Genomic DNA, 25,860 nt, shown 5'->3' on the forward strand with positions numbered 1-25,860 from the left:
GTTTTGTTTTGTTTGGACAAAAACTTTTTGGGAAAAAGGGTTTGGTCCAAATTGAACTGGAATTTTTTTTGTATTTTTCAGTTTGCCTCTCCCTCCGCCCACTCCCCGAAGTGAAAAATCCATTATTTGCTCAACTCTGATTGGAAGTTAAAGACCACTGGCGGCAGTGGAGGTAAGCATAAAGGGTTGGATCCTTGGGCCTGATAAATCCATTTTGCATTACATAAATTACAAGGTTTCTTCTATGAATTACATTTTTGTTGTTTATTTTTCATTATTGCTTCCTGTTTTTCCTTCCCATTTTCCTTGATACCTTTGTATATATGAAAATATCTAACAAAAATAAAAGCCCCTTCTCTTGCTAACAGTCAAACTGATCTACTATAGAGTGTAGATTAGGCAAGTTTTACATACAAGTTAGAATTTGTATGTAAATCTAAATAAACATTTTCTGTCAAGTGCAATTTAAATTCTCTCTCTATTCACATTAATATTTGATCCACAGCTTGTCAAGGAAATACTGGATTAAGGAGCAGCCATGCCACAAATAAAACATTAGTTAAATGTTACATTATCATGTGACCATCTGTCCTGGACTGCAACCTCAATTTCATACAAAAAACAATGATAAATCTCCTCAAGTTATTTTTTTAGTACAGTCAGAATAGGCAAAATAAATATGGCCAGAAGCGTGTCTTCAAGCACATACCAAGTACGTTACCAAACCTAATCTTCCCACTGCAGGTAAGTCATGACACATAAATATTATTTTCTTTGCTAAATTCTGACAGTATGACTAACGCTACCCAAGACACAGATTAAAGGCAGTCTTGGCCCCAAAGAATTTACAATCTAAGGTCATGATCCTTATGCATGTATTTAACCTTATGCACATAAACATGAATTGTCCTAAAGAGGTCAATGGCAATATCGCATGTGTAAAATTAGGCACACGTGTACATTTTTGCAGGACTGAGACCTAAGATTGTCTTAAGGGGGCACATATTATTTTCAACACAAGATATATGCTATTGTTATTTTAAAGTCCACATACTTCTCTGCTTTTTAAGATGCAGAGTACTAATAATATTCCACAGAATCATTTAGTCATGTACCTATAGAAAACCTATATGGTATAAACTGGCCAAATTTGGATTGGTCTTTTCTGATATGCTGACCAAGTATCTGAGGTTTTATTTCATGTATAATTTTGTAATCTCTTAAGAAATCAAGTTTATCTTGCCAAGACAAATGGGGATGCAGAGAACTTTTATTTGTTACACCTACTGCTCTGCTTTCATTGGCAAGGGAGTATTAATTTCAACAAATGCTTGGCTGAGCTAAAATAAATCATCTTGTTTTAGAAATAGGAAAAAAACACCCTAAGGCAAGAGGTCAATGAGATTTTAAGTTAAATTATTGTTTAAATGGAGGCCTTAAAATGTATTTCACAGTTAAAATGCTGCAATTTTAGTGTTCCTTTCAAAATGCTAATTGAATTTTCCTACTTTAAGCTTTAAAAATGTAAAAAATGAAGTTCTATATTGAAATGTCATGCCAAGGGCACCATTTGTTGCATAATTAAATACTGTACAACGGGAATCTGCAACAGTTTGGAAGGGAGAAGCATCATCAATTTATTATGTGACCTGATTGGAACTTAACAATTTTCAACCGCACTTTAATGATTTTTTTGTCTGTAACAATCACATTTATTAAACTTATTAAACTTTAATTAGCTTTAGCAAATGTTATTCTGAGTCCGATAATCTGGCACTAAGGGTTCTAATAATTTTTAAATGCTGTAAGACCAGACGGTGCTATTTATAAGCTATGAACTTTGAAACATTTCCTTCTCTTAAATAAATATGAACTATAGCAAGGGTGAAGGTTCCACAATGCAGTATGTACAAGATTTTAGAATTTGAGTGCTAACAGTTGTGTTCTTAACAGCAAAATTTAGTATTTATTTTATATAACTATAGACAATTAATTGCTGAAGACATTTTGCATTAATTTCCACTCCCAATATATTGCAAGGTTTTTTATAACAAACTCATACACTCATTTGGCTGCTAATAATACTTAGCACTTACAGTACATAGAGCTTTTCATCTTGAGAGCACTATACAAACATTAATCATAGGCTATCACTATACGAACACTCATGCCAATAGCCATTGCCTAATTCCCTTTTCCAGTATTCATTTACAACTTGAGGGCATCCATGATGGCCTTAGCAGCTAGCACTGGACTGCTGGGGCACAGTTGATGAGCAGCCCACCTTCTCCTGGGTGGCTGGTGAGCCCCAGGATGCCAAAGGCATGCCCTACTTGGTAGAGGGCTACTGCTAGCCAATCCATGCACCCCTCAAGTGCTGGAATTGGCTGGTGCTCAGTGCTGTCTACATAAAGAAGCAATACTTTTTGCTCTACTTCCTACTGCCAGAGCAGCAGTTTGTGGCGTGGCTTGTAGGCCAGTCCTACAATTAATCCCAACCCATTACTGATGTATTTGACCATGCTACACTTGACATAGCTATTCTACCCCTCCCTCTCCTCTCCCCCCCCCCACCCCGTTCTCCTCTGGCACAGCACAGCCATGCTACAGCCTACACCCCCTGAGCTGCTCCCCTAACTTCCACATGTGACTCAGTTACACAGGGGCTCCTGGAGCACTACCCTCTTTGGATTCACTTTCTACATCTTTTCTCACATCTCACAGGCTGCTTCAGTGCTTGGCCATTCTATACCAGCTGCTTTTGCTGACTGGTCTCCCTCCCCTTTATTCCTTTGTTAGAAAGGCAAGTGGAAATCTGGTGCATTTCTCTTGCTTTTTTTTTTTTTTTTTATATATATGTATAACGAGAGATACAAATTTGGCGTTTTTTCCTTTGGTAGATGGTCAGTTTTAATTGTGTGCTGTCCTATCGATCTTAGGTCTCATTTCTTGTGCATCTAATCACCGCTTTCACTGGCACCAGCTGGAGTGGTTGTGAGACTAGGATAATGTAGTTGCTAATTCACCATTTATAGGTGCTGAAAGAAAATAATTGTTTGCTTGACCACAGTTACTCCATTTTGTTGTTTTTTAGTGTTCTGCTTTCTGTTGAAATCACCCACCCACTCCCCTCCAATATGTTTATGGTGCTTATCTCTGCCAAGGTCAGAGAGAAAGATTAACAGGAGAAATGAGGAGTCAGCTATAAGTAGTTTTTGCTTTCTCTTCAGTTTTGAGAAATAGACTAGACAATGTTGATAGATAAGTTGAAATCTTTTGCCCTTATCTTTTATGTTATGCATATGTTTATAGTTAGAAGAGGTAGAAAGTGTAATGTTAATAGCAATAATAATAATAATCTGAGTGTACCAATAAGCATTAAGAATTTATGCATATGTAATTTCTTTGTTTGTGTTTGTATAAATATGCAAGAGAGCATGCCTTCGGGGTCGCACACTGACCACTTGCTGGGAAGTGTCCGACCTCTGCAGAAATAAAAACTTGGAGACTGCCCAAATACCTGCTTAGATCTCTTTTTTATCTGGTGCAGGGTAAACGAACCTCATTTGGAATATTTTTCCAACAGTGCATATACCTGGAGTATTGATAGCAGTTCCGGAGGGCTTTTCAAATAACTGACCATATATGAGGAGTCTCATTGGATACCTTTCTACCATCCTAATGTGCTTGTGCATAGATCTGAGTACAGTAGATGAGGGGGACAGCTCAAGACCACGCAAGATGTGAGAGTCAAATGATCACACACCGTATATCTGCCTCAGGCTGAAAGTTTTGGAAAGCTTCAGCCACAATGGTTCAGTCATTGCCAAGAACGAGGTTAGGGAAATTATGTTGTTAAAAAAATTCTTACAGCCATTTTGCTGAGATGTTCTAGTGCCTCCATGCCTTGGAGAAAGCCTGCAAAATGAGCAGAGTGGTGTCCCTGAGTCAGTGATGTGTCTTTTGCTTTCTCCATGAAAATCTGTCCAAATCAGGGTAGTTACAGGTGTCAGAAAAATCAGTTTGCACATGCTCAGTGGAGACTTAAGTTTGGCAGATCAGTTTTTTCAAGATACAATCTGTGCTGAGCATGCTACAGCTCACAACTGGATCAGAACTTTTCCTGCAATTGCTCGTTCTAGCTGCTGGCTCTAGAACTGTGAGCATGGAGACTGTCTCGCCTGCGCTCTCCATGCTCTCCTGCTGCTGGCACTCAGGCAAGTGAGGAGGAGGAGGAAGCAGCCACGCACTCACACAGAGAGGTATGGGGGATCAGAGCCAGTAGGGATATTAGATGAAAGCCAAGATGAAGAAGCTGGAGTGGGGAGGGGTGACAGGAGCAGAAGGGGACAGAAAAACTAAGGGCACAGCAGCAGAAGGGTCTACATAGCCATTTCAGAACACTTCCCTACAGAATATGGAACTAAATCCAGGAGTCCTCAGTTTTTACATTATTCTGTCTCAGCAAAAAGCTGTGAAACCCATTGGCAAGGTGCGTCTCTCCTCCGCGTCTAGTGACTGGTCCACATAACGGATGACAACTTATTACTGTTATCAGTTAATTCCATTAGTTCAAGTGTCAGAGGCATGTGCTGTGGATTGAAATATCTGAACCCTGCTGATGACCCAAGTTAGGGGTCAGCATGACTACACATATGGAATTTGTTTTTTCCAGTTTTTATTTTAATTAGGAAATAACAAAAAATTCTATGTTAAGGTTGCAAAGCCAAGCATATGAAAGTTAGGAAATGCTAGAATCAGGGGTATAGCTATGAGTGGGCCTGGGTGGGCCATGGTCCACCCACTTTGAAAGCAGGGCCACCCAACTAGTTGTTTCTGCTGCCGACGCTCCACTTAACTTGCTACCTTGGCAAATGAAGCGTCAGGCAACTTAATTTCTCTGCTGGTCGCTTTCCCGAACGTCCTATTTCCGGTCACATGACCGGAAGCGCTTGGTTTTCCCCCACGCCCACCCGTGTCAGCCACAGGTCCTGCCAAAAAACAAGTTCTGGCTATGCCTCAGGCCACAATTATGGTTCCTTGTTCAAACATAATTCAGTCCTTTGTGCATCATGATAGACAGTCTTTAATTACATATCACGTACAATTTTTCCACAGAATCCCAGCCTCATTCAGTGCTCAGGACAGACAATGCTCAGGGTTGTGTAGTGAATTAGGCTGTTGTCTATAGGACACCTGCCTCATTTGTTGCAAATGTTGGAAGATGTGTAGTGAATGAGGCAATGGATTACAAGAAGAGAAAGGGCTGTCTCATGATTAAGGAAGTTGACGGCTGCCCTAGAAAAGTGGATGCTCTCCCTGGGCAAGTCACTTAAAACAAATTTTTCACAGTTGGTCACTACTTGTGAGTTCCTCAGGTGTCCAATGACAGACACCTGGAGCCAAAATGCAGAAGCAGTGAGTGCTCACAGCTGCAACTGAAATTGACTAGAGCTGTGCTTTGAACACACAAAATGCTATAAAAATCATAGACTCATAGAATCATAGGACTGGAAGGAACCTCAAGAGGTCTTCTAGTCCAGTCCCCTGCACTCAAGGCAGGACTAAGTATTATCTAGACCATCCCTGACAAGTGTTTGTCTAACCTGTTCCTAAACACCTCCAAAGGTGGAGATTCCAAAACTTCCCTGGGCAATTTATGCCAGTGTTTAACTACCGTGAAAGGAAGTTTTTCCCAATGTCCAACCTAAACTTCCCTTGCTGCAATTTAAACCCATTGCTTCTTGCCCTATCATCAGAGGTCAAAGAAGAACAATTTGTCTCCCTCCTCCTTGTAACAACCATTTATATAATTGAAAACTGTTATATTCCCCCCCTCTCCTGTCTTCTCTTCTCCAAATTAAACAAACCCAATGTTTTTTCCATCTTCCCACACAAGTCATGTTTTCTAGACCTTTAATCATTTTTGTTGCTCTTCTCTGGACAGTCTCCAATTTGTCCACATCTTCCCTGAAATGTGGCACCCAGAACTGGACACCATACTCCGGAGTATACACGGAGTATACAGCAGAAGAATTACTTCTCGTGTCTTGCTTACAACACTCCTGCTTAACATCCCAGAATGAAGTTTGCTTTTTTTGCAACAGTGTTACACTGTTGATTCATATTTAATTTGTGATCTGCTATGACTTCCCTGATCCCTTTTCGGAGTACTCCTTCCTAGGCAGTCATTTCCCATTTTGTATATGTGCAACTGACTGACCCTTCCTAAATGGAGTACTTTGCATTTGTCCGTATTGTATTTAATCCTGTTTACGTCAGACCATTTCTCCAGTTTGTCCAGATCATTTTGAATTTTAATCCTATCCTCCAAAGCACTTGTTATCATCCGCAAACTTCATAAGTGTATTCCCTATGCCATTACCTAAATCATTGATGATGATATTGAACAGAACTGGACTCAGAACTGATCCCTGGGGGACCTCACTATATATCCTTGACATACCTTTCCAGCTTGACTGTGAACCACTGATGATTACTTTCTGGGAACGGTTTTCCAACCAGTTATGCACCCACCTTATAGTAGCTCTACCTACGTTGTATTTCCCTAGTTTGCTTATGAGAAGGTCATGTGAGACAGTATCAAAAGCCTTACTAAAGTCAAGATATGCTACATCGACCGCTTCCCCCATATCCACACAGCTTGTTACCTCATCAAAGAAAGGTATTAGGATGGTTTGACACGATTTGTTCTTGACAAATCCATGCTAATTGTTACTTATCACCTTATTATCTTCTAGGTGTCTGCAAATTGATTGCTTAATTATTTGCTCCATTATCTTTCCAGGTACTGAAGTTAAGCTAACTCTTCTGTTCTTCCCCAGGTTATCCTTATTCCCCTTTTTATAGATTGGCACTATATTTGTCCTTTTCCAGTTTTCTGGAATCTCACCTGTCTTCCATGACTTTTTGAAGATAATCGCTAATGGCTCAGATAATTCCAGTGACAGAATCACAAAAATGTCCATGAGGAAATGAATAATTCTATAGCCAGTAGAATTAATAATTTCCTTGTGGCCATTTCTAAGATGGGGTGTGGATGGAGTGCCTGGAGCCACACACTGAATAAGGATAAAAAGAAATATTAAATAATTACTCATTCACTGAATGGGGAAGGAGTCCTAGGGAAAAAATAATATGCGATCGTATAATAAAAGCCTGTATCATAATGCATACATACAAGAGGACTGAATTAAAGTTGCATGGGCAACCTAAATTCTAGCACTTCCTAACATCTTAGTGCTTGACTTTGAAACCATACAGTTCTTTTAAGGTAGGTTTTTTAGATGTATTTTTAATATGATGAAAGTTTGCAGAACTCCAAACATATTTTCCTCATCTCCAGGCTGTTGCACTCATCTGAACTGCATATTATTCATATTTAAAATAGTGCTGAGAACTGCTCTTGAAATATTTATTTAGCGAAAAAATTATCTCACCCACAACACTAAATAGAAATAAGTACAGTTGTTTTGTAATCTAATAGTGATAAGAATTGCAATACTTGACACCAAATTTGCATTCATTTTCCATTAGTACATATGCCTATATTTATCTAGTAAACATGAAAAATGACTTACCACCCCGTTGCTAGTTAAATATAACCTCAAATTGCCTTATAATGTGAAATGTTATTAACAATTAAGTTAATTCAGCAATCCATTTAAGATAAGAGCTAAACAAAGCAATTTATCAAAGTGTTATTTGAAAGTGATTGGCTGCAGCGATGTCTGTCTATACATTTCAGATAAGCACAGATTTCTGTTCATTTGTTAGATAGTACAGTACTAAAGTGTTTGACAAAATATTTATTACTATTACACTACAGTGTTGATCTCTAACAGTCTATTCTTTACAATGTATTTCCTAATGTTGAGCACTGAACATTCCCAAACTTTTAGGGGGATTGGAATCCAAAGCTAGGATTGGATCAGAATATTGTAGCTTGCTTCTATTACAACAGACCAAACCAAAACCTCTGGTCTGAACATCCCTGAACTGAAGATACTTTAAAATTGAGATCTGCATAGACCCATCACTAATATTGACATGGTGGCAGATAAACATTTTCTCCACATTCAAACTCCATTGCAAATAGCAGTCTAGTAAAAGCTATTTGTTAGCACAATATTCGGATGTAAAGGGTAATGAATTATAAGCAGATAAATGATATTCAAAAGGAAATATGAGAAATACGTTCCCAGCTTCAAACGCTGAGGGGGATTAGTGGATGTTGATATATCCTAAATCCTCTTCTGCCTATTTCTGAACACATTTAAGATAAAATCAATCTGTTTCCTGAAATTGATGGCAATGTTGCTTTATGTACAATATTTATGGAGATGAGAGCATTAAAAGCAGTGTAGCTAGCATCCTTCACAACAAAAATCAAACATTTTTAATGATGTGTACTTCTTCCAAAGTCCCACTACCCACCTAACGGAACTCTCCAGTCAGAATGCATGAATGTGAAATAATGTTTCACAAAGATATTTTACGCCATATGATTAATTATACTCATTATGCACATTTGCAAATGTTTAAGTAGCAGTTATGGTCATAAATAGACTCTTTTCCTGAATTTTCTTATTTCCCAAAAATATAAACTCCCATATTTTAAACCAGCCAGTTTGTTTTTGTCAAAATTGGATATTACTTCTTGTCTGTACAAGCACTCTAATCAAAGCCATGTAATTAATTTTAATCAAAATTCAGTAAAGCGTGTACCTTAAAACCCAACAGAGGAGGTCGAGAGCAGCTTGTTACGAACTTGAGTAGTTTGCGTTTCTCTTCATCAGTGAAGCTTTCCACAACTCTCCAAAATATTTTAATTACAGGATGGTCTGCAGTGTATCCACCTATAATATAATTTACAAATATTTTAAAAGAAAACAAATCAGTTTTATATAATATGCAAGAAAACAAACTATTTTTAATATATCGCTTTATAGACTATTCTATCAGTTTTAATCAGATTTAAAAAGAAATTAACAGCAGCATGCAAATTCATCTGATTTGCTGTTCACCATCACCTGTAGGCCTCTTTCAGCATTAGTGCTTCACCTGTTTCTCCTTCCCACTTAATACCTGTGTTTTGCATAATTCTTTCAGTCTTATTAGTTGCACTTTTCCAGGATGAATCTTTTTTATTATTATTTCTAGCTCCCTTTGCAATAACATTACTAGCAACACAACTTTAAAGGAAAGTAAAAATAATTGGAAAGAAAGTGAAAAATGATAATATTGAAAGCCTACTGACAGCGACAGCTAGGATATTCAAAGATAGCCATTTATACAGTCATAATATGTTTTTATACAGCTATAATTGAAGATATTTTGGTAGAAAGAAAAAAGTGATTGCATTTTGGTAGTTATGAACTGAATGCACAGAACTGCTATACAATGTGTAATTTAATTTGTCTTTTTATAAATTAAGAAAATTTCACTGTACAAAATGCATTTGACTTGTATAAAATCATGATATTCAAGGAAACTGATGTGCAGAATACTGAGGAAAGCATTTATTTAATTCTTTGAATTTCCATTTTAATCATACTCAGAAATTAAATACTTTTAGCAAACTTAAAACATTAATTCAAGACATCTTTTCTAAGATGGATATGAGCATTATAAATGGGATTAAACCACATTTCTTTAGTCCTTTTCACAAGTGATTATGCAGTTATTATTATAAAGATGTAGGACAGAAGAAGTAATGGGATTGGGTGAATATGATTGACTGTATATCTCCCATAAGTCAATATACCCATGAAAGGGTGAAAATAATACACAGACAAAATCAGTTTTTAAAACATACATTGACATTTATGTATAGCCCAAGTCTGCAACCCTGAGCAAAGCCTTTCACTGAGGCTAGTATTTTCAATGGGCTATTCACAGAGTAAGCCTGGAAGAATTATCCCTTCATGACTCCTTGACGGATAACTATCTGAATGCTTTGGTTGAAACAGACATCTAAAGTCACTTGGGTCCTCATTATCAGAGCTGTTGAGCCCTCAATTCCTACTAAAATCAATGAGAGCTGCAGTGCTCAGACCCCCTCTGAATATGTGGCCATTTATTTATACCTAGGTACCTAAATATGGATTTATCATCTGTGTAATTCTAGATACCCACATTTGATAAATCTGATCTTAATTTTTTCCCAACTCTCTTAAATTTAGGGAATCCAAAGGTTTCTGATTTTGAGAGCTTTTCCACTGCCATCAAAAGGGCAAGAATGGACACCATCTCCTCTCTAAGAAGTCACTTTAGGATGAAAATGTAAATAAAGAAATTTTTAAAAAATTATTTATTTTTGAATCAATCATAATCGCTCATTTGTCTAGTTGTGATATACTTGCCTGAATAGTTTGTGAAGGATTTAAGGTCATCCAGATTAATGGGAACCTGGGCACCAGAAATCAAAACCTGCAAGTGGTGAAAATTAGATGATTAGATTTGAGGTAGAAATTAAAAAAAAAAGATGAGCTTTGAAAAAATTAAGCAAACACGTCTCCAACACAAAAGTACCTGTATTTCTTGCTGATCAAACATTCTAAGACACTCAAGATTAACAACATTGGCCAAACCTTGTCGGAATGCAAGGCAATGCTGTCTAATTTGTTTGTTTAGTCTGTAGTCTGCTACAAGATGGATGTAGGCTATTCTGTTTGCACTGGTGACAGGAATATCTTTTCCACCTGGTTTCAGTTCAACCACCTGTAAAGATAAAAATATTTATTTGTTCATAATCCTGGCAAATGCTAATTCTATATATTGCATGTAAATGGAAAACTTACACTTCAAAAAATGAGCTGCAGAAAATTCAAGAACATGATTTACATACTTGAAAATAACAAATATATTGTAAAATATATCAAAAGTGGAGAAAAGAATATCATGAGGATGTTTTACTGCATATTGATATATACAGGAATACAAATTATGGCATTACATGTGAGGGATCATATGGCCTGATTTTTCAGCCTGACCTCCAGATGTACTTGTGTAAAAGTGGGTATACACATATATACACACCTGTGCCTAATTACTGTAAAATAATTGGGCTGGGAAGCAGGCTGACTAGATGTTCCGATTTTATAGGGACAGTCCCGATATATATAGGTGCCTATTACCTCCCACGTCGTCCTGATTTTTCACACTTGCTATCTGGTTACCCTACTGGGAAGGTGTCAAATTCTACTTCTAGAAAGAGTGTAGGTGTGAAATACTAAATAGAGCATTATGAAGTAGACAGAAACTGGTGGCAAAATCCTGACCCTGTTAATGTTCATGGGAGTTTTGCCATTGATTTCAGTGGCGTAGGATTTCACTATGGATATTTATCCCGTAGAACAGGAGTAGCCTCCACAGGTGTATGAATTGCAGAGATTTGCTCAGGCAGCAGTTAAGAAAGCTCAGTTTGCCTGGACTGTGCTGTTCTAGTTTAACTGTTTGGCATAGAGAACACCAGTACTAATGCATTCTGCAAAATCACATTACAATAAGGAAATCCCAATTCCTGCTCCCCAAAAGTCATGATTTTGATATAGGCCTGATTTAGAGAAGTGCTGAGCACCCTAAGCGAATGGGAGTTGTGGATGCTTGGCATCTGTGACATCAGGTCCATAATTTTTCATCACACTGAAAAGGTTTTGTTACTGCACTAGAAAACCTACAAATAAATAAGTTTATCAAAATACCTTGGTATGCAAAACTATTGATGTGCAAACTGATATACTGTCTTATGAGTAAGATATAAAATGGGCTCTAATATGAATGTTGAAATATTTCAAATGCAGTAGGATTAAGATAAGGCGGTTATTCTTTTAATACTACCCTTCACGGAACGAGGATACTTTTGCTGAGCAAGCAACCAACCAGAGGTTGCTAAAAGCATCCCCAACCCTATCTATGACTCTTAGAGCATTCCTACATTGGGGCTGGTGCAATTTCAAGCTTGGGTAGACATACCCATACTAGCTCTGATTGAGCTAGTGTTCTAAAAACAGCAGTGTACCACAGTGCCATAGGCAGTAGGACAAGCTAGTCACTCCAAGTATAATCTCATCTGAGATTATAAGTATGTACTTGGGGTGCTCCTGAGTGCATACCTGGGGGTCTGGACAGGAACATGTTTAGGGCAGCTGGCCCAAGCTGCCCCTGCTACTGTGGCTACCCTGTTATTTTTAACACTCTAGCTTGAGCAGAGCTAGTGTGGATATGTCAATGTGAGCTGGGAGCCTCTCCCCCAGCCCCTTCCAGATCCCAAGTGTAGATGTAGCCTAAGGGTATGTCCACGCCTCAAGTGAAGGTGTAACTGCAGCACAGGTAGGCACAACTGTGCTTTAAAATTTAGTTAGCATGGATAACAATAGTAAAGGCGTGGCGGCATGGGTTTCAGCACAGGCTAGCAACCAGAATACACACCCAGTGACCACGGTGGGCTTGTACTCTGGTTGCTAGCCCACACCACCCAACGTACAGTATTATTGTGCGATAATCAAACATTCACTTGCAGTGTAGACATTCCCTAACCCCTTTAAGTGTTTGATTTGATAGGTATATTACTTTCTGGTGCACAAACATTTTTCAGACACTACCATCAATTTCATTTTAAACTGGTGCTAGTGATCACAGCTTTGGACACACAGGTCCGAAGAGTTAATACATAAAGAAACCACCCATAGTGTAATATGCTACCTAATGCTATAAGCTGTTCTAGTACTATACACAATAAAAAGTGCTAATGTGATAATCTGTATAGCTTTAGCAGCATTATTTTTATTGATTGATAGATTTTTAAGGCCAGAAGGTACCATTATGGTCTGATAGTATGACCTCCTGAATAACATATGCCACAGAATTAAATCCAGCTATTCCTACATCTAGCTCAGTAAATGTGTAGTTGAATTAGAGTATAGTTTTTAGAAAGAGAGCCAATCTTGATTTAAAGACTCCAAGTTATGAGAGTATTTACCACATCCTACGATACTTACCACATCCTATGGTACTCTGTGCCAATGTTAATTACCCTCACAGTTAAAAATGTGTCTTATTTCCAATTTTAATTTAAGCTGAATTCAGCTACAAACAATTTGATTTTGTTTTATCTTCATCTGCTAGTCTAAAGACACACCTGGTGATCTTCTCCATATGTGGGATCCTACAAACTGTGATCAAGTCACCTCTTAGCCTTCTGTCTGATAAACTAAGTAAACTAAACTCTTTTAGGGGAGGCCTACCCTGCAAGAAAACAATTCACAGCAGCGAGTCTCAGAGCCCAGGTCAACTGACTCAGGCTTGTGGCGCTCATGCTACAGGGCTAAAAATAGCAATGTAGACATTCCTGCTCGAGCTGGAGCCTGGGCTCTGAGACCCACTCCCCTCCCCAGGTTTCAGAGTTCTTCTCAGAATCACTGTTTCCAGAATACAATTCCTTTGAATACAATGATCTTGAAAGAATAGCCTACATTACATTTGGCCATATTAAATGCATGTTTGTTTGCACCCAGCTTACCAATGTGGTTTATTTGTTTTAAAGCACAATGGATGCCTCATGGCTTTTCCAAATTCCGTATGTAAACGAATCTTTAGCTACTATTCCATTTGTAGATCATATTTTCTATTAGCTCTCTTCCCTAATATTTACTATAAGACAGTTGAGATCAATCAAAACACTTCTGCTAGAGCTCCCTGCACAGCAATTGGCAGGGCATCCTCCGTGAGGGCTCCTCAAATTTGGAACTAACTCCTGCACTAGGCCCACCAGAGCCTGGATTTGTTAACCATCCTGACATGCTGAAGAGCTCATCTCTTTTTCCTCTTCATTGTTAAGGAGACTGTAGTTTGAAGTGGATATATTTATGGACAGCTCTTTGTCTAGACTTACATTGTAATTTTCAGTCTATGAGCTAGGTGCCCAGCATGATGGATGGGCACCTATAGATGTATTTTAAAAATCTGAATAAATAATGTAAAAAAACCCAGAATTCTGCTTTCCTAATAAGTTTTCTGGTTCCTATTTCTTCCCTAACTTCAGTTGTTTCTGACACAACGTTTCCATGGCAAACAAGTTTGATGCCACACACAAAAGTAAAGACATTTGCTTGAAAGGAAGTTCCTTGGGGATTTTCCTAACTACATATTTCTAGTGCTCCAACCACCATGGGACCAATTCTATCATTTGTACTCTAACAGAATGGGGTCTTACTCTGCAAGTCATAGGATTGATTTGATAGACATACAAGGTACACAACGCCAAGGAGACCCAAAGATATTTTGCACAAGGGGCAAAGTTTGGGCTGGCAACAAAGTTTTTGCGGATGTAGGTACAATTTAGTTTTAAACAACTCTTAAATTAGTTAGAGTTTCGATAGGACTATAGTAGATCTTCCATTCAACTTTGAAAAATCTATTACTTGCATGGGTGTATATCACACATCTTCCATTAGCAGTGACATGACAGGCTAGGAGATCTTTAGGAAAGGCTAAGTTGTTGCATTTTCTCTCTGTTCAACTTTTGCCACTAGATGGTGCAAGATAACAGTGTGGGTACTTATGTATGAAGTCACAGTGGAAAGCATCTCGAAAAGGACACACTTACAGAATCAGCTTTTATTTTCATTTTGAATATGTCAAAAAAATTTAAAAATTCCAAAAAACTTCCCTAAGTATTTTAAGAGGTTCCTTACCAAAATGATATAATTAAACTTTTTAAAAAATTGGCCTGAAGAAAATCATTATTCTGGACAATAAGCATAATGTACGATGCGCATTAAGTGGGTTAAAAGAACTCTATTTCATGTATTGAAATTGTTTCTTTAAAAGGATGACAAAAAAATCCAGGTGGAATAAGGAATAATAAAGCCACCACTTTAAAACTATAAAAAAAATATTACTTTCCTGTTATGTAAAATGTACTAAATAAGTGATATCAGACATTTATCTCATTAAAAGTTCAATACCCCTGAAACTACTGTTTGAATTTGTGTTTCTTTAGCATTAATGCCTCTTTTGTTTGTGATTTCTCTTTTGTCTGCGATTTCAGACTATTTGATGCATTCTTTTAGAGAGAAAACATTTTCAGGAAAAAAACCCAGCTTGCTTAATTCACATTAATATTTTTATAAGTAAAGCTAAGACAAAATAGCAAACTTTTACTTGTTTTATGAAGCTAGACACTTTAAAGGTGTGAATAATTATTTCAGGTTTGCAAAAAAAATTTGAAGTCCATCAGTTTAGACCTCAGAATAATTTCCTTGTGTCTGGAGCTGGCAATAGAACAGCTCAGATGAGCATAATTCAATGCAATAATGATATAGTACAGTGGTTCTCAACATTCGAGTGTGCGGACCCCTTTTCAACCTCCAAACATTTCGTGGACCACCACATGCTACTAGTTTTGTTTGAAATTGTACATTTCCTCAGTAAGGATGTTATTTTTCTTTTCCGTGGACCCTCTATAGTAGTGGTCTGCGGACCACAGGTTGGGAACCGCTGATATAGTTTGTCCCCTGCAAAAAGACTGCCAGACTTGTTAAGGAATGGCACTGAAATACTTGACAGATTTTGCTTTAAAATAAAATCATGAAAACTCAGTGAAAATTAAAAATGGTCCAATGGAAGGACTAAAAACAGGATGCTAGGGTTAATTAAACTGAAATTTCCTCATGTGGTGCTATATCCCAGATCAGGTCTTTGGGATGTCAACTGCAATTTCAGGTAAAAGTGAGATACTATCCTGCCTGAGACAACTCCCTCTCTCAGCAGAGACAACCTGTATCTGCCCTTAGTAGAGTCAGAGAAGCTGGCTTCTGCAGTGTTACTGAGCTTGCTCAGTCCATGCAAAGCAGCAAATGGGGGGGACACATGACCCTACATGTTCTCCTCCCCCTCTGTCCTTCATTGTTTCTTAAAGGGTTCAAATGATAATGTCTTGTTTATTATGTGCTTTGCACATAAGTAGAAAAGCTTCTGAACACTTACCCAGTAGGTGGTCGTAGATCAAACAATGCATTTTGTTTATTTGGAAGAGAATTTGTTCCTTGTTCGATAGGTTTCTTTCCGAGATACAGTACTCGGACCAACATGCAGTTAGTAAGCCTTTCTTCCAAGTGTCAGAAAGGATATAAGCTGTCCTGACTTCTGGTGCATGAGGGCCAGACTCTCCAGTTTGCTGAGGACAATTTGTGATGCTAAGAGGCCTTAAAGCAACTGAAGGCAGCTGGCAGTGAAGTCCTCCTGAGCAGAGGAGCTTTGTGCTGGTGCAAATCTGGCAGCACTACTGATTCCTTTGCCAGCTGCCCTCCACCCCCTCAAGATCAGGCGGAAGAAAGGGTGTTTTGGGGCATTCTGGGGGCAGAGAGGGGATATACGTATTTTAAGAAAAGATAATGTCCCCTCTACGCTGTTCTAAGAGGGGGAATGGTCATCTTAAGTTAGCTTTGCTGGATCTGAAGGGGATCAGATAACCTGGAGTGGATGTTTCGGTTCCTCTTCTACTTCAGTTCCAAGACTCTTTCCTATCTTCCCAGAGAACTGTGAAAGAGCACTCTCATAGGGTACATCTATACTGCAGCTAGAAGTGTGCTTCCCAGCGGTGGGTAGCTCTAGTCAAGTCAGTGGCAAACTAAAATAGCCTGGGTTCAAGGGAACGTGGTCTGAGTTCAGTCTAGAGGGTCAAGGCCAGAAGCAGCAGTCCATACTAGTGTGACACTATAGGATCAGGTTGGAGTCCAAGTTGATGAGCTGCACCAGGCCAGTGTAAAGTGAGTCAACCACAGTAGAGTTAATAGATCAGAGTCAGGGTGACGTATCAGGAGCGGAGCAGGGACCATGAAACAGAAATGAGCCTAGGTATCAGGTGCAGGGCTGGGGCCAGGAACCAGGAGCATGGCAAGATATCAGGATTGTGCAGCAAGGTCTGTATGCAGCAGCAAAACCAGGATCTGCCTAGTTGCATGGACAGCCTGCAGGTGTTTCCCCTAGGGCTTGAATACTGTGCCTAGGCCAATTAAGGAACATGGTAGGCTCTGCCAATCAGGATCTCCATGAGTGCTTGGTTCCAACAAGGCTCACAGCCTGTCAATCACTGCTCTGTCAGAACTGATGGATGGCGGTGTGGATGCAGCACTTAGTGACCAGCACACCCAGGTTCTAGCCCCATGGATCCTCACACAACTGCTCACCCATGGAAGGTGACCCTTGGGTGTAGCCTGACCAGGCTTATCAAGGTGGGCTCTGTGGAAGACCTCCACCAGTTCAGGGATATGTATGTGACTGGCAAATGCTCTTTAGGGCCAAGTCCTAAAGCACCACAAGTACCACAACTTGCCTTGCCTGAATTTGGAGTCCATAATAGCACTGACTATGTTCTTCTCATGACCCAGGACCCAAACAGGCGAACGTAGCGGCTGTACCCGACCAGAGAACAGGTTCTCTATGAACAGTTTCAGGAGTGAGATGTGACAAACAGGATGTATTTTAAAAGACTTAGGCAGCTGAAGTTTAAAGCTTATGGGATTAATCCACTGGCAGATCTGGTGTGGCCCAAGACATTGGTGATCCAGCTTGTGGGACAGTCTGCCTATATGGAGGTTCTTGGACGGAAGAACACCTTTTGTCCCATTGTGAAGGCTGGGCCTTTCTGTCTCTGATGGTCCATATGCTGCTTTCAGACTTCTTTGGTGTTGTCAAGATGACGTTTCATCTGCTTCTGAATGTGGTGGAGTCATTTGAATGTATCAGTGGTTGCAGGGTTTTGGAAGGCTGTCAACAGTGCAGGGTGGAACCAGGGATGAAAGGTGTAGCTGGCAAAAATGTAGCTCTGACGGTGTCACCGGCTCTTCATGCTCCATCCCTAGACCTAACCCCCCGACCAGGCTAAGGAGGGGCTAGTGATCAGCCTGTTCACAGGAGAAGCCTTGGACGGGGTCTCTCCCCTGCTGGAGCAAGATGATGTGCTGTTGACAGTGCTGGCGCTCCTTCTTCCAGACCTTCTACACCATCTTCAGTGATCCCATTCAGACACACATGACTGAAGCCATCCTATGAAAGCTCCAATAGGGTCAGGGGTTTACCACAACCCTATGCAACACATTTCCACTGGCTCATGTCAAATACAAAATGGAGTGAGGAGGCCCAGATATCCCAGTTGTGAACTGGGCTAAGTGAGGAAGCCAAGGACAAATCAGACTGCATGGAACCTCCTGTGGGCTTGGACACTTACACTGACTTATGCATCCAGATTGATAACCAGCTCCATGAGTGTCAGAGAAAGGAGGGGCTGCACTGCCACAATGCTCAAGCCCCACATTGCCACCCCGACCCAGATTCCTGAACCTGTCCAGGTTAATCCAGAGACAGCTGACTATTGATGAGAAGGAATGACGTTGATACAATAATTTGTGCTTTTATTGCTGAAACAGAAGCTTTCACAGCAAATTCTAAGGCCTCAAAATTCTTCCTCAGGGAACCTTCTGTCACAGTTCAGGGCACCTGATTCCCCCTTGATGGCCCAGCAAGCTCCTGGGTGAAGACCTGCATCTCTCTCCCTTGTAACTGGAATATTTACAGATTGAAGACCTCCCTTCCTACACTGTGTTTTCCCACAAAAGATGACTGCCTAAGCACGTTTGCTTCACTTCTGAGTGACAGTAGTCAAATTACCAATACTTCTAAGTTACTACACAGTTCTTTCTAAGCAAGCACTTTTATTCTTAAGGTAAAAGCATTACAAAGAAAACATTCAAACAATAAAAGAACCTACACGTTAACAAGCTTTCCAGAGATCACCCCCTTAAACTCCAACAAAGGCTTAGGTTGGCGATCAGTCCTTCAAACCCCACATACCAAATCAGTTCATAACAGTTTTTGCCCAAAACTAGCCATCAAATCTTATGGGGCCTCAGTGGGCCAAAGACCTTCCAACCTTCCCCTAAGGACTGGATCCCCCCTGGTTCCAGAGGTGCTCTCTCTTTGCTAGATCAGAAACAAAGCCTTGAGTTTTAACTCCAGCTATTTAATCAACATTCTGCCTTTGTCTGTTGGTCCCTGGAGAATCCAGTCTGAATAAGTATATGCAAGCCTCTCTCCAGATGCAAGCTAACCATCCCACACTGTGCTTAACTCCTGGAGGGCTGTGGTCCCCAATTCCCATGGAAATACACACACTCCCTCCACAGTACATAAACATTTGCATTTTAAAACAATGAACTCCTAAAAAACTTAATTCCATAAGGCTTGTCCAGGATATTTCATATCTATTACACTTTCTACGGTGTGGTTGATCTAAAAGGGGAAAAGAATCAAATTCTTAGCAAAAGAAATGCCCGTTCACTTTCCTTATTAGCCAAAGAGGAGTCTGAGGAAGAGAAGTGTTTTCCTTTTTTTTTTTTTTTTTTTAAATAAAGTCTGTTTGCACTTATTAGTCTCATCCTTATATTCTGAGCATTTAAAAGAGTTTTTAGTTTATTAGCTGCCAACCCATGATATTAAGTAAAGAATTAGTGTCAACATACCTAGCTATCTGGGAGAAAGAAGCCTTTTCCCATGAGACTTTTTTTTTTTACTGGTTGCCATTTTATGCACCTGAGCCAACAGTGAAAAACCAGGCCAGTGTCACTCTTTATCAGGAGCTACTGCTATTTTGGATGGCCTGATACAATGTTCCCCTAACTAGGAACCCTAATGAGTGCAACCTCCACTTGACTGAAAGTCCATGACAACTGAGAGCACTTAGCACCTTGTAGGACTAGACCTAATATGTTGGTAATAGAATTCCAACTTCTCTTGCTGATAGAGATGATAGAATCCTTACTGAAAGTGACTTCCACTGTAGATAATGTCTGTGCCACAGCTGCTGGGTGGGCACTGTTATGAAGACAGCTATTTACAATGGTAGATTTATGGTGCATTTATCAGGCACTAATTCATTAGGAACTAAAGTGGTTGTTTAGCTGAAAACTAGAGATAATGTATACTCGACATATAGGGTAAATTAAATACTCAGCTCTTTTCCAGACAAAATGTATTAGCCTTACCTTAATACAATTAATTAGTATTCAATGCTTAAGTAAGCTCTGGTGATCAAACACAGGACAGAGTGTATTTGTTTTATGAGGTTTATTAACATACTAAAGTAAAAATAGAAAAAATAACTCAAGAATACTCAATTGCAGAAGGTAATTAAAAAAATCAATTAGTCCTGCTGCAATTACACTAAAATCCAGATGGTCTCATGCTTCAAGGCTAAAATGTTCCTTATCCGAGTATAAACAAGGTAATATCACTTCAAACCACTTAATTTTAAACAACCTGACACTTTTCAGTTACTCACTCAAAAGTGCATTTTTATGTTCTACCTTTCTTTTAAAGATATGTCTTACAATTAATAATCAAAACCCTTGTTACTATTAACCCCATCTCTCTGGTATAGAATTTGAACAAAGGAATTAAACTCAAACTGTTTTACAAGAATGCACTTGCTACAATTATTTTTTGTATTAGTAGTTAGAGCTGGCAACATCTCCATCAAGCCAGATCTCTCAATGCTCTTTCTGGCAGCTTTTTGTTTTTAATCTCTCTACCTGCCTGTTGCTCTAAGTTGTCCACTGGATGTTTGGCTGACTGAATACAGAGGGACCAGATATGTTATAGTTTAGAGACTGGAACCTCTCCTGGAAATAAGGACTTTTCGATTGGGGGTTGAACTGTTTTTGTTTGTTTTGTTTTAAATATTAGTCCAATAGCATGAACTATTGCTTTCAGAGTATTTAAAGGAGGATTTAATAATACAAATAGCAGCTTCTTGTCAAAACACGTGTTTATAGTAAAGGCAACCAATTTGTATACCTTGTGACCTTAGCAACCAAGTAACAATATGTGATAAAACTAAGTCCAGTGATTGGCCACTTTCAAGACAATTTCAAAACATGTGACAAGCACGTCTGCAACCCGACAAAACTGAGAAAATGCTTTCACATATAACAGCATACTAGATCACAGCTTTCAATTTTATATGCTGTTATACAGACCTATATAACTCACAAATCTCAGCATACTGATGTGTATCTCAGAAATTAATAGGTCAATGAATTACACTTTACATGAACCATTATTTGTGTTAGGCAATTGGTCACCTTTAAATGTGATTTATGATCCCCAAATTTCAAGATATTATTTTAAGACTATAACAGGATGTCAGATCCTAAGAGCCTGCAAAACTAAAAGAAATGGATAACGGTAGAAACAACAGCAGTAAGATGAAGCTGTACCCCAAAAGTAACAGAACCCAGACTTGCTGCAAGAAGGAGCAGCAAAAACAGGTGTTATGAATTCCAGGAGCAGTTGCTGCAGAGGCTAATCAACTGTTTCATTAACCAGGCTGCCAGTAAATTCAGACCTTCCCTGTCTGAGCTGAGAAATGAAGAGGACCCAGAGGTCTACGTGATCACTATTTAGTGAAAAACTATGAAGTTTGCTGCATCTGAGTGGAACAAAGAGTCCCAAATTATCTGTTTGGCCTCTTTTCTTACAGAAGCGGTACAAGCTACAAATCATGCCCTGAATGAGGATGTTGCTATAGATTACAAGATTGTGAAGACTGTTACTTTGGTCCCACTACAAGTAAAGCAGAAGTAGTAAAAAAGTCCTCTATCTCAAAGCACTTCACAAAGGAGAGCAAGCAACTCATTTGCTTAAGTCTGAGACCCTGTCAGCAGGAGAACTAAAGGACGTACTGATATTGGAATGATAATTAAAAAGTCTGCATGAGAAACAATTGTGTTCCTAAAACTTTAGATAGACCGCTCTTGTGATTTTGCTGCTGTTCACTGCTTTGCAATATTCAGAACCTTGTGAGAAGCAGTGAAACTGACAAAAAACAGGTCAGTTTCCAACTCTTGCTACTTAGGGAAGATCAGAACAGCAGAAGCAGCAGCAGTGGAGATACTCAGTAAGAAACACGCAAAAAATGAGGCTGGAGCCAGAGTACAAGAGAAGAGATACTCTACTGTACTAGCCAAAAACAAAAACCAGAGGGAGCGGTTGCACAGGACCCAGGCTGGGAGAGGACAAAAGAGAGAGGATACTTTCTCTGGGTATGTCTACACAGCAAAGAAAAACCTATAGCTGGCTCGTGCCAGCTGACTCGGGCTCGCAGGGCTATGTCACTGTTGTGTAGACTTGTGGGCTAGAACTGGAGGCCAAGCTCTGAGACCCTGCCACCTCGTAAAGTCCCAAGCCCAGGAGTCTGCACAGCAGTGAAAAAATGCCAGCCCGCGTCAGTTGGGCCAGGCAAGCTATGGGTATCCAGTTGCTGTGTAGACATACCCTATGTCACTTCCAGCAGCTACACGGAATTGAGGGGAGGCTTTGTATTTATCAGACACCTGAGAGGCTGGTGAGAAATACAGAGCCTGACAAGTAGGGTCCATGGTAGGAAATCCAGAACCTTCTCCTTTCCAAGCAGATGCAGGGGGAGGTTTCTCCCAGGGGCATTGACCCTGTACAATGTGACCCTCACTTCTTGTATTGGTCTGATAAAACGTGCAGATCACAGAATCATAGAAGATTAGGGTTGGAAGGGACCTCACAAGGTCATCTAGTCCAACCCTCTGCTCAAAGCAGGACCAACCCCAACTAAATCATCCCAGCCAGGGCTTTGTCAAGCTGGGCCTTACAAACCAATAAGGATGAAAATTCCACCACCTCCGGAAGTAACCCATTCCAGTGCTTCACCACTCTCCTAGGGAAAATTTTTTTCCTGATATCCAACCTAGACCTCCACCACTGCAACTTGAGACCATTGTTCCTTGCTCTGTCATCTGCTGCCACTGAGAATAGCCTAGCTCCATCCTCCCTGGAACCCCCTTCAGGTAGTTGAAGGCCACTATTAAATCCCCCCTCACTCTTCTTTTCTGCAGACTAAACAAGCCCAGTTTCCTCAGTCTCTCCTCATTAGTCATATGTCCCAGACCCCTAATCATTTTTTTTGCCCTCTGCTGGACTCTCTCAAATTTGTGCACATCCTTCCTGTAGTGGAGTGGGGGGGAGGGGCCCAAAACTGGACACAGTACTCCAAATGTGGCCTCACCAGTGCTGAATAGAAGGGAATAATCACTTCCCTCAATCTGCTGGCAATGCTCCTACTAATGCAGCCCAATATGCCATTAGCCTTCTATGCAACAAGGGCACATTGTTGATTCATATCCAGCTTCTTGTCCAATGTAATTCCCAGATCCTTTTCCACAGAACTGCTGCCTAGCCAGTCGGTCCCTGGTCTGTAGCAGTGCATGGGATTCTTCTGTCCTAAGTGCAGGACTCTGCACTTGTTCTTGTTGAACGTCATCAGATTTCTTTTAGCCCAATCCTCCAATTTGTCTAGGTCACACTGTATCCTATCCCCTCACTCCAACATAGCTACCATGCCTCCCCTCTACCCCCCACCCCAGTTTAGTGTCATCCGCAAACTTGCTGAGGGTACAATCCACTCCATCCTCCAGATCATTAATGAAGATGTTGAACAAAACCGGCCCCTGGACTGACCCTGGGACACTCCACTTGATATCGGCTGCCAACTAGACATCAAGCCATTGATCAATACCTGTTGAGCCCGATGATCTAGCCAGCTTTCTTTCTATCCTCCTTGCAGTCCATTCATCCAAACCATACTACTTTAACTTGCTGGCAAGAATACAGTGGGAGACGGTATCAAAAGCTTTGCTAAATCATGTCCACTGCTTTCCCCACATCCACAGAGCCAGTCTTCTCATCATAGAAGGCAATCAGGTTGGTCAGGCATGACTTGCCCTTAGTGAATCCATGCCAACTGCTCCTGATCACCTTCCTCTCTTCCAAGGGCTTCAAAATGGATTCCTTGAGGATCTGCTCCATGATTTTTCCAGGGATTGAGATAAGGTTGGCTGGTCTGTAGTTCCCCAGATCCTCCTCCTTCCCCTTTTAAAAGATAGGCACTATATTTGATTTTTCCAATAGTCTGGGACCTCCCCTGATCGCCACAAGTTTGCAAAGATAATGGCCAATGGCTCTGCCATCACATCAACCAACTCCCTTAGCACTCTCAGATGCATTGCATCCAGCCCAATGGACTTGTGTATGTTCAGCTTTTCTAAATAGCGCTGAACCTTTTCTTTCATCACTGAGGGCTGCTCACCTCCTCCCCATACTGTGTTGCCCAAAGCAGTAGTCTGGGAGCTGACCTTGTCTGTGAAGACAGATGCAAAAAAAGCATTGAGTACTTCAGCTTTTTCCATATCATCTGTCATTAAATTGCCTCCTCCATTCAGTAAGGGGCCCACACTTTCCCTGACTTTCTTCTTGTTGCTAACATATCTACAGAAACCCATCTTGTTACCTGCTGTGTCTCTTGCTAGCTGCAACTCCAGGTCATCTGTTGTGGTGTGTGGTGTGTGGTGTGTGGTGTGTGAGAGTGGGTAGAGGGATAGAAATGAGCTTGAGGGAAGAGAGACTGATGAAGTAAGAAAAGAGAAACTAGCTACAGAGACTGAAAAGTTGGAGAGAAAAAGGAGGAGAAAAAGGAACATAGATAGGGGTGTGGAGGGAAAAAAAAGGAAAAGAGTAAAGGGAGGCTGAAGATAGCACAAGGAAATACATATCCAGATAAACAAAGCATGGAGTGAAGCCAACAAGGGAAAGAAATAGAGAGCAAGATACCTTTTTGTTTTCAAAATACTGATAGAAATATAACTGAATGTTGTTATCCTCATATTTCTTACTGTATTTCATTATGTTATAATCAAGTACAGTAAGCAACAACGAGTACAGCGTTTTTATTCCTTTAAACTGATGGGGCTGTGATAGCAGACTCTAGCTAACAAACCTAGTTCTGTACTAACATGTCTCTAATACATTTTTTAAGCCTCATTAATAGTAATTACCTTTTAAGGGCTGATTCTGAGCCTCTCTTGGGAAGTTCTGAGTAACTCCCAGGATTGATTTCTATGAAAGGCAGTGACGGCAAACAGCAACTTCATAAAAACTCAACGGAAAACAAACTTATTTTCTAGTCTTTAGTTTTGACAGCTATATCTTACTTACAACATAGAAAATCAATCAGATTTCTAATTAAGTACTTGAAAAGTGCACACGATATGACTTCTGTCCTTGCACTAAACATCTGATCAACATACTGTACCTACTGTAATGTATTGGCTAGTATGTATATGTATAGAATTATCCTCTAACAGCTGACTTAGAACAGAAAAAAGCTCTGGTCAAATTTTTCAAATCTGGTTACTAAAGTTAGGTACTTAATCTCCTATTTAGGCATGTAATAAAAGTGGACTATTTTTCAGAGGTACTAAGTGGCTACTGCTCCAACTGACTTCAGTGGTGGCTCAGCACCTCTGAAAATTGGACCACTTATTTAGGTATCCAAATATGGGTTTAAGTACCTAATTTTAAGCTACTAGGTTTGAAAATTGTGCTCCCTATCGCTGACAGCTAAAGGATATTGCCTTTAGCTCACATTACAGCTAATGTTTTTGAAGCAAAAAGTCCTACCTTCTATCCATAGTCCCACACATTGGCAAATTATCGGTCAACCATGATTTCTGTATGTGTGTAGTTAAAAAAAAATCATTACACTATAAAGAACTGCAGGTATTTTATAAGCTCCTTTAAAGGTAATTTCAAAGAAACTGAAATAAAATATTGTAGTTCAAATATGTTCCTGTCAAATAAACCTCCCAATTTTTTAAGGAATTATTTTCTGCATTTACAACTGTGTAAATATTTCAGATCCATATGAGAAAAAGTATGATCAAACAAGGTTTTAAATAAGTAAGAAGTATT

At 39.8% G+C, this 25,860-nt stretch overlaps 1 protein-coding gene across 3 annotated transcripts in view; it reads right to left on the reverse strand.

Annotated features, from left to right (window-relative positions):
* UBE3C (ubiquitin protein ligase E3C) overlaps positions 1-25,860 on the reverse strand; it is a 132,510-nt gene that overhangs the window by 6,972 nt on the left and 99,678 nt on the right. For all 3 annotated transcript variants that reach the window (XM_067542708.1, XM_067542709.1, XM_067542710.1), the window contains 3 exons: positions 10,555-10,743; positions 10,386-10,452; positions 8,749-8,879 (listed from right to left, as the gene is read on the reverse strand). In XM_067542708.1, coding sequence (XP_067398809.1) covers positions 8,749-8,879; positions 10,386-10,452; positions 10,555-10,743 — 387 coding nt within the window. The remainder of the gene's footprint in view (positions 1-8,748; positions 8,880-10,385; positions 10,453-10,554; positions 10,744-25,860) is intronic.

This window comes from Emydura macquarii, unplaced genomic scaffold, assembly GCF_026122565.2.
Source record: "Emydura macquarii macquarii isolate MOO-44397 ecotype Brisbane River unplaced genomic scaffold, CSIRO-AGI_Emac_v2 contig_719, whole genome shotgun sequence".
Classification (NCBI taxonomy): Eukaryota; Metazoa; Chordata; order Testudines; family Chelidae; genus Emydura; species Emydura macquarii.